Genomic DNA, 10327 nt, shown 5'->3' on the forward strand with positions numbered 1-10327 from the left:
GAATTAATGGTATAAAAGAACGATTCGACCGAAAAATGTTCGGCTTCGGGTTCAATTGATTTAATTTGGAACTAGGTTTTTACTCCGCGATGTTACCTACAATACTAAATTAAGAATAAAAAGTGACCTTTTTATCAACAAATGAACTTAAAATCGTTTTTATCTTTAGTCTAAGCAATAGCCGTTGTTATTACACATATTATTATTGGTACATTAAATTATATTGTATATGAGCACACACCCGTACATTTACATCCGTAATAATTTCAAAATGAAGATAGAAATACAATCAAACATTTCATTAGCAACCGCCAGACAATCGTAATTAAACTCAAGTTAATTTGTTCCAACATTGGCTCAAAAGAAAGCCGACAAATGATTACAAAACAATATCCAATTACGGCCGTCAGGTTCAGTAATTGTGTGAAATAACGAGTAATTAGAGACATTGCTGGCTTTTGTCCAAGGGGCATGGTGCCAATGCTTTGGCCAACCTGTTGACTTGCCATGTGAATTAAGAAATATCGTTTATAAAACGTTAGGTACGTTCGAGTGAAATACGACATAGTTTTATCGCGGAAGCAGTTGGCTTATTACATATTCTTGCTTTCGTGTATACAAAGTTTCCTGTTGCATTTTGTGCAACAGCATTAAGGCATAAATTAGTCCTATAGATAAAACGTGAATTGTTGCTTTAGTGAATCGTTCACTAATGAAAGTACACTCGTATCTTGATGTTTGGTTTTAAAATGCTGTCAATAAACAGTCACTGACCTGGACATGGTAAGGTGCGACCTTCTCTTCACCCTTAATCTCCACATTGATGTGCAGTCTGATGGCTCCGGACACAGCCGACTTGTCTGTCCTCTTCTCCAAGTTGTACCAAACGTCCATCTCGCCCGAAAGAGTCCGCACCTAAAATTCCAACAATATTAAAATCTTTTCAACAACTTGGCAAGGAAATCGCTCCTCAGTCAACATTTCCGTAGGCCTTTATATATTATTGTATAAATTACGATTTTAAGTTTATTTGATCTCAAAAACATTCGAAGAACGATCAAAGAAACAACGTAAATTCAAACAACTAAGCACCGAGGGATAAAATACCGACAAATGATTCAGCCTCTAATAAATATTTATTACCTATGAGAATAGAAAAGACGGGTGGTTTTCATCATACTTCACTTGTCAAGAATATACGCAATGAGACTATGATGAATTTATGTTGCAAGATTACTTGGAGCAAGTTAACTTTGTTTAGGGATTACGTTAAACGCGCCGACGAAGCTGAACGGGATAAAGTTAGGAATACACGCCGTAAATAATTGACTTACCTCGATGATCGTCTGGCCCAAGAAGTCGTCAGATTCCCTCGTCAATTTCTGTCGAAGTTTCGATTTCAAGTCGTTATCTTCGTCCCATACTCGAACTTTGATGCGATCAGACGAGTTGTGGCACTCGCTGTAACAAATATCTCTGTCAGTAGAATTCTAAGAAGTTACGAAACTTTGCTTCACGAGAAGATGAACATCTAAGACTCCGACAAAAAACTTAACAAATAAATTTTAAGGGAATATATATGTTACTGTAAAAGCCCGACCTGTGGTAAATCCTAAGATTTTCCGGTAAAACCTAAGATTTACCAACTCTCAATGGTAAAAGTCCGAACAAGCCAGAGTTTAAAAACGATATATAAAAAAATCCTCCTTCATAACTATGTTTATAACTATTTCACGGTATAATTATATACTGTGACATAGTTATAAAGAAGGAGTTTTGGGCAAAGCGACATGGGTAGGTTAGGTGGTAGGGCGCGGGGCTCCGGCGACATCTCGACATCATCAAGTGAGTATAGGTAAAAGTTCGAATTAAAAGAATTGTTCGGACTTTTACCATAGCGAGTTGGTAAATCTTAGGTTATACCGGAAAATCTTAGGATTTACCATCGTTCGGGCTTTTACAGTAACATATACACAAAAACAAAGACTTAGATATATTGCAGAAGCATGAAATCTTAAAACAAAAGTTAAAAGTACTTACAAGTAAAACTTTTCGTTCCACACTGGATTCAATTCCTGGGGCATAGTTCTCGTTCGTTTCTTGACCTTGCTAACTTGGACGGTAACGTAGGGGTCTGAAGTTCCACTCTTATCCTTCGCGATGAGCCCTTGAGCGCAAATAACTGCCCGCGAAGGGCCAATTTAGTATTTCATTACAAAGTTATACACAAAATATTTTAATAATGCAAAACAATCATACGTACTCCAAAACCGAGAATTTTGTGGGACCTCATAAACAACAACTTTTTCCCACAAAGTAGATTGCTTACAGAAATAATATTTCATATATTCCGCTTCAGTTGGTCCCTACGTATAATAAGAATAATATAGCAGACTATTCCAAAACCCTCCGGTACGGCTGAGTAAATTCCAGCAAACGTATTTCTGGTAAATCTTTTGAAAGTAATATACATTCATATTCATGGCTCTTTTGTAACTATCGTATCTCATGAAATGTTATTCTGTCCGCTTCGATCTCTCGTCGTTTGTAATTTCACCAAAATGCTTGATTAAACTTATTCTAAAAGATAACCTTACCGCATTATCCTCTACCTTACTTACCAAACAAGGCATTCAGTGCTAAAACCTTTGGGAAATCTATAAACAGGGTTTCGTGTGATCAGAACGGGTCGGGGTCAAAGAAGAAGACACTAGCTTCAAACTACCAAACTTTTTATCTATGCCCAAATTCGATTTCTAAAACAACTTGAACATAGCGCCTACATTATCGCAACTTCTAATGCAAACTTCGACCAAGAAGAAAGTTTCAAAGAAGAAGTATAAAGATATGCGCGGGAATCAAGTCTAATGGTATTGGAATTTTCACGAATCGAAAAGTTATTGGCAGTAACAGTAGAGAGGTAGAAATTTCGGGATAATTGGGGTCCTTCATTCGGCATGCTTTATTCCTTCTAAAATTTCATTCACGACTACTGAAGTAAAAGTATCATTCTATCGTCGTCGCACTGAAAATTAAAGGGTTAATGTTTGTATGTGAAACCGTGTCACCACGTGTTACGGCGTACGGCTTTGGCAATCCACTCATAATTGTAACATTTATTGTTAATTTGTGACTCTCATGCAATTTGTGTCAATTTAGCAGACGTGCTGCCGGGTTGTGGTTTTGCAATCATTATAAATGAACGTGGTTCAAATTGTGTCGTTTCAGTGTTCAGGGAGTATAAAATTTGTGTGCGTGACAAGAATCATTGAGTTTGTATTATTATTATATCAGAGTTGAGTGAAGTGTTAGATTCGTGGAATTTCCTTAGTGTTGATGGTTATAAATCAAGCTACGTTTTATCGATGGAAGTGATTAGAGGCGGTGCATTAACGACCGTGATTCTTGGGTAAGTATTTGAAGTAAGATATGCAATAGATTTCTTTTTGATATCTGCTAAAGCTGCTTACAAGCGTTTACTGTTCAAATTAGCACATAATTTTCGCGATACTTCTACGTATACTTACGAAAATAAAAACATTTTAAGCAGATATCAAAAACAAGGGAAACAGAATTCAGGCGAAGAGAGTCTGTCTAATAGTATCAAAATTGCGAGCGTGCGGTTCGTAGCCGCAAAAGACCACCGCAAACCTGTAATGGCGATCTTGCAAGACCACTTTGATGTTCCTTCTATAGTGACTTGCTTGGCCTGTTCTAGACTGTCAATGTGAGTGTCTGGGTCGACGTTAAAAGTCCGCCTGGCCGCCACATGAAACGAAAGATTGAAAGCAATTTAGTGTTGTGTCTGTATTGTGTGGTACGTTGCCTTTCGACGTACGACCGACGACTGCGACCGCCACCTAAATCCTGCAAGGGGAATAGTTAATAAACACTGTGCGTCATCGAACCTGTGATGGCGATCTTGGCGCTCCATTTTGACGTGCCATCCAGGACTGACTGCTTCACTGTGCTCATGTGCGCCGAGTGCGGTTCTCCTTCGATGCTGAACACCTGTCTGTTACATACACATTCGTGTCAGCCATGGATAACCAATAACATTATAAGTGGATAACATTTTTGAATTTGGTTTAGGTGTTCGGTGTCAGTAACAGCTCCTTTGCAGACACTGTTGGGTAACACAGCACTGGTAAAGTGAGTGTTAAGTGCAATATTTCTTGCATTTTTATGTGTAACATTTATTATATTATAACTAAGTGATAATTGCGTGGGATATTATTAGTTGAAAAAAGAAACATATACCTGTTAATCCGACGCATTAATAGCTAATGCTGAACCAAGAGCTTAATTACACACAGAAACATAATTACACAAAGTTTGGAAGTATCATTACCTGATCAGTTCGAATATTTCAGGTTTATCTCGTTCTCGTTGTTTCATTCTTTCCTTCATAGCTGTGATGATAGAATTGGCTTTGTCCTCGGCGCCGTGTTTGGAAGACTTCTCAGCCGCCCCTGCGAAACACACTGATCAGGCGGTGCCAATACTGTTCTCGTATGCCGCGGGATGCGCCGGGACGGCCCCCCGCCCCGCGCCCACACCCGCTACGACCACTCTCGGCCTCAACCTGAAGAGACTCTAACTTATACATAAAACAAAGTTTGAAACAAAAACGTCAGATCTGATCAGGTCATCGACGTCGAGCGGCGCAGGCCGGAGCGGATCTGAGCACGGCGCCTGATCAATAAATTCAATACAATCCGACGCAATCACATTTCGTTAATTATTGGCAGGTTATTAATACTATTAGCGTACCAACAAACTGCCAATTTATCCAACAGCGTCAGATCTGTATTGCTAAATGAATACCCTCTGTATCTGTATGTATAAGTATAGTTTGTTCGTCCAGTTACCTCTTAATTGGATCGGAACTTGCGATCTCGTGACATATATACAAAACAGTACTTTTATTCGCATTTAAAGCTTAGAACAGGAGTTCTCAGAGGTTAAGAAGTGAAAACATAAACATGGTCAAACGAATACAGAAACGTGGAAGTCTATAAATCAAAATATGTAAAATAAAGTAACTAAAGGACCACATATAATATAGAAGTGGACAGACACTGGATTGCGTGCACACATTGCTAACAGGCACATCTTTACAACACGTGAAGTTTGTTCAATTGGTTTGGGCGCTTGTGTTTTTAAAGCTTCTAGACCGATTTTAAGAGAAACGGTGTGTAAGATAGTGTAGAATGTAAAGTAGGGTATAGAAAAGTACATAACACAGACCATTTAGTTAAATAGGGCTTAACAAGTTTCGGCGCTGGGCGGGGCAACCCGGAAGGAACGAACGGATGACAGGACCGGAACCCTATCTACGTGATCTAAATGTCCACACTTCGAAAACATTTCATATTCAAATGTTTCATCATACACATGACAATAAAGAAAGAAGAAAATCAAGTGTAAACAATAAAACATAAAAATAAGTGTAGAAGTGAAAAGAAAATATTAAATATACTTACGTCACCAAAGAAACTGTAATTGTTCCAATAAAAAAATCGTTATTATTCAGAATATAAATAATAAATTGTATTAAAGAGAAAATATAAGAATTAAAATAAAGCTGTTAATATAAAACAAATAGGAAAAGTAAAAAAACCGTGTTTTACCGTCAATAATTTCAAAGTGTAGACTAGCAATGATAATGGCGTGCAGTCGATGATTTCTATTTGAAATTCAATGTTCGTAACACGCGGTAAATCACCTAACGACTGCGCGCCTACATGATCGTGCAAATGTCAATCTAGAACCGAATATCATGGGAATAAAATTTGGAATATAATAATAATTGTGTATCGCACCGATAGCCATGCACACCGATAAAGCGATGGTCAAATCAGTAATTGGGAAAGGGATAATCATGCTTTTTTATTATATGAGGTCAGAATCAACACGAAGAAAAAGGTAGAAAAAAAACACCACAGAAAACAAAACCACAACGATAAAATATACAGAAATGAATTATTCCTAGAATTGCGTGATCCTGGTGATGTCGCTATTGGTGTCTCTTTGACCAATGATCCTAATTGTGTTCTGGGACGTGATAAATGTCTGATCACGGATGTCTAGCGACCGATTCATGCAAAAATTGTACACATGCATATCAACCGTACTAATAATGGCAGTAAGATTGACTACGACGACATTTTTGATTTGCATTTATTACCTTTTAATATAGACATCACCTAGACAGCAGAATCTAGTAAATTAGGTAAACATCTAATAAAAACTTACAATTAACACTCCAAAAGAGCATCACTTTATTATTTACTATAATAGATCTCAATTAATGTTCAGAGTAGTACGAATGAATTTCACTCGAATCAAGACGTAAACTTTTAAGAACACATGCTTTCTAAGTATTGTTGAAACTTCTATTTGCAGAATAATTTCTATATTTTTATTTATACTTACTTGCGCTTCCATTCTATGTAAGCGAACCTTACCTCAAATATCTATAAATAAACATACATTTCCCTATGTACGTATTAGTATACAGTTAAATACCTAAATTGTTAATAACCAAATTGTATTCCCGTTCGTGAGTCACAAAGGATTTGCCTAAACTCCAAATAGAGCAGCTATAAATCTAACGACTTCAAAGACTTCGCAATGTAGGTTAACTTCATAAAAGACGAATGCCTCAACATTACATAAATAATTTAATTATAAAGCGGAACGGTCCAACTTAACTCTGAACAAGACGAAGTGTTTCTGCTTTAAATACAAGCTCTCTTAGAGACTGTGCATTAAATATTGATTTTCTACAGCGTGGCTTGTGTATCCAAAGATCTTGTCTACAACGAGTGACCTGTCAAGTGCTTCTTGACTCACTTGAGTTTAATAAGGAGGGAACTGCGCTTCGCAGCCAACTCTAAAAACCTAAACATTTCACACTCTCTGAACATTATTAGGTTTTTTACAAAGTGATGCTTTTTAGGATCTAGTTTATAAATAAATAACATTTCAATAACACCTGTGTAAAAAAATTGCATTTAGATTTTTGTGATACACTCAGATATTGACACAAAAGAAAGAAAATTGATTTATATTAATTTTAGGTCATTAAAAGCAAGGTAATATCAGCGTAACTGAAAATCAATATTCATTGTCTTTCTCTTGATACACGTTAGGAGTACAACAAAACGATTGAAGGGGAATTGGTTCCATTCATAACGGGGAGAATCAACTGAAAAGGCTTCAGTATCAATAAATTCACACTCCACTATCACAAAACATTTAGTAGGGCGATTCTGTACAACTATCGAGTATCGACAACCGGCTAACAATCGAGAAATTTAGTATGAAAATCGAATCAGTGCCTCTAGAGGGTGGCGAAAGGGAATATATTTCCTTACGCCAGTGCCTTACGCAGTGCACTTGAAATTTCAAATCTCGATACTCGTTAGAACTGACTGCAGATAATCGCGCTACAGTAATACGTTAATGGAACAAATCCCTTCGTTTATAACATAAGTAAACCCGTATACCATCTCAAAGCTCCACTTACTCTGTAGACAATCAGCATTGAGCAAATCCTTGCATTTTTCGTGACACTTGACCCCACACTCAGTGCACCTGACACCTTGCCTTGCGATGCCCCAAAGTAGTCCCTCGCACTCATAACAATAAGTGGGCGATGTCGCGGTCCACAGCACGAAGTTATGAGGCGTGGTCGATGATATCGGGTAGATAAGTGCTTGCAAAGTTTTCTTGTATACGTGCATTTTCTGGAAGAGACTTGCTAACTCAGATTTGGAACTTAGAAATAGTGTTTTGTGCAACTGTTGAAGAATTTTGCTCTGCGTAAGGATCCGACTTTAGACTTACCAATTCTTCATCATTGAGCGTTGCTCGATGCACTGCTGATGTCAAACCTGCATTTCTCTTCGTAGCAGCCATGGTCTAAACAGTAATATATAAATTAGCATCTAAACTTTATATTCGTTTTTTATCCTCAGTCTGTACACGGCACTGAGTTTAGAATCTGCTATGTTCTAATGAAGCTTGTATTTAAATTGCCTACCTACTTGATTTTGAAATTGCTATATTTTGCTAAAATTTAAAATTCTCTTAATTCATCTGCAATTTGAAGCTACACATGCCTTTAGAAGCTGCTTTTTAAGCTTGTCTTTAACCAAAATATCTGTTCTACCTTTTTTCAAGTTAACTTTAGTATTATTTAGAACTTTGGTCAATTACATTATATTATAAAAAGTAATAGTTGTAAAGTGCGTGATATGTGTAAAGTAAAAATGTGTGTGTATTTGTGAAAGTCAGTACAACATTTAAAAACTGTTATATTTGAGGGTTCATGTTAATTGATGTTGTGATGAAAAAGACTTTTCAGTCGCAAAAATAATATTTGCTGTGATATTGAAGCCTCGCAATGAAAACGAAATCGGCAAGCACGTGCATGTTCCCAGTGTGGATTAAATTTTCACAGTATTTGTTGTATAGGTATTATGTATGCTGTGGCGGTGTTATGCAATCGTTGGATGTATAAGTATGTAGCTTTACCTTTTATACTTAACCAACATCTGAAATATGATTAAAAGCAGAAACATGCAAAGGCCAAATCAAATAAATTAATTCATAAATGCAAGCAAACTATGTACAGTAAGTGAAAAGAGAAAAAGTTATCGCGGTCTGTTTAAAATTTTGTTAGTATTTTTTTTTCTTTTCACTGCCAATCAGAACTGCATGCATAGAAAAAGAAAGTTTTATTGGGATAGAAATACCTTGAGAACCTGCGGGTCCATGGTAAGGGGGTAAAATGCAATGACATCATTAATTTTTATCAGGAAATAGAGTCGATCATTCGGTGTCTATGGTTTCGCTACTTTATTTTTGCTCCGGTGACCCCTAGTTTGTCTTTTACACGGTACAATTAAGGATTGGATTGATTTCTAAGAAAAGGTTAAAGGCCATCTAAGTAGTAAAGATCAGAAGGAAAAACACAATACAGGTAACATTAAGACATCAATGAAGAGAGAAGGGATCAAATAGGCCTTTTATCTTAAGTTTTTTTTTTCTTATTTGGACAACAAATGGGGAGAAGAATCTTGTGCTTTAGTTAGTATCTAAGGGCAAAGTGGAGTCTAAATAAGAATCAGATGCGCGGAAGAAATTCATACTATATTCACGTATTATTGCCATTTCAAGTTTTATAGTGCAATAACCGGTACTAAAATTACATGTCAAATAAAATTTTAAAGGTAATGACGCAATTTTGTAAAGCAATCTCCCCATAAATTGTTCAAAACACATAATATGGAAATTTTCCGTGTAGAAGAAAACATTTATTACGCGCCTAATATTACTAAGCTTCAGGAAGCGTACGTCGATGCGAGCTGTAAACATTTACGACCAGTTTCAAATATCTACCTTCCATAACCCTGAATAAAGATAAAGGCTTATTATGCCTTAGATAACCCTTTTGAAATAGCTTTAAGACAATATTAAGATAGCGAATTGAAACCGGCCCGAGAGAAAGATAGCTTACTTCCATCGGATCATAATAAATAGGTTAGTATCGATAAAAAAAATTAAAACGTTACTTACAAGTTCTGAGACGAGCGGGATTGATTTCCTCCTGGGTCTGATGTCGGGCATGCTGTCGATATTACTGTAGAAGGGGTTATCGCCGGGGTGCCTAGAAAAGTTTTGTTAAATCTCGGTCAGATTAGTTGAGAGAAAACATATTATTACATAGGTCATGTGAACAGAAAATTCCCTGTTTACAGAAAAGATAAACCTTAGTTAGAAACAGCTTTATCACATCGCCTTAATAAGCCTTTCCAGACTAAGTCCGCCTGTGTTAGTTTACTATACCATTTAGTATTGTTATATACCATGTATATGTCTGCACATACCCATTTCCTCGGCCTCCTTGTTCGTTGAATCCGCCGGAGCCATTCTAAAAACAAAAAAAAAACAATTAACAAAACAAAATAAAAACTAAAACAAAACGCTAACATTTCTTTATTGAAAAAAAATTATAACAGTTAACAAGTCAATTTGATTAAAATTCTGTGACAAATTCATCAAAAATGTCTCATCTTTTGGTACTATTACAATACTATTTCATTAATACATTCAATAAACCCTGGTTGATTAAAACTGTAGTTATTTGACATCACTTGAGACGTTTGTCACAAAAAATTAAGTACAAGTAACACTTACAAACAGATTGGTTTTCATGGAGAATTAAAACGAATTATCGGAAATACGAATACAAATATAGTTAACAATAGTAATAGACATGGGCACGAAATAACCGATTTGAATATCAAAAGCACAC

At 36.3% G+C, this 10327-nt stretch overlaps 1 protein-coding gene across 9 annotated transcripts in view; it reads right to left on the reverse strand.

The window, feature by feature from the left end:
* LOC142978874 (protein unc-13 homolog B-like) overlaps positions 1–10327 on the reverse strand; it is a 373594-nt gene that overhangs the window by 52723 nt on the left and 310544 nt on the right. For 6 of the 9 annotated variants that reach the window (XM_076123478.1, XM_076123479.1, XM_076123480.1 and 3 more), the window contains 9 exons: positions 9900–9943; positions 9589–9679; positions 7855–7929; positions 7535–7754; positions 4352–4484; positions 3909–4015; positions 2041–2182; positions 1335–1461; positions 775–915 (listed from right to left, as the gene is read on the reverse strand). In XM_076123478.1, the coding sequence (XP_075979593.1) occupies positions 775–915; positions 1335–1461; positions 2041–2182; positions 3909–4015; positions 4352–4484; positions 7535–7754; positions 7855–7929; positions 9589–9679; positions 9900–9943 (1080 nt within the window). Of the gene's footprint in view, positions 1–774; positions 916–1334; positions 1462–2040; positions 2183–3651; positions 3759–3908; positions 4016–4351; positions 4485–7534; positions 7755–7854; positions 7930–9588; positions 9680–9899; positions 9944–10327 lie in introns of all 9 variants that reach the window. The other 3 variants (XM_076123475.1, XM_076123473.1, XM_076123474.1) reach the window with 3 other exon arrangements.

This window comes from Anticarsia gemmatalis, chromosome 15 (assembly GCF_050436995.1).
Source record: "Anticarsia gemmatalis isolate Benzon Research Colony breed Stoneville strain chromosome 15, ilAntGemm2 primary, whole genome shotgun sequence".
NCBI classification, from domain to species: Eukaryota; Metazoa; Arthropoda; class Insecta; order Lepidoptera; family Erebidae; genus Anticarsia; species Anticarsia gemmatalis.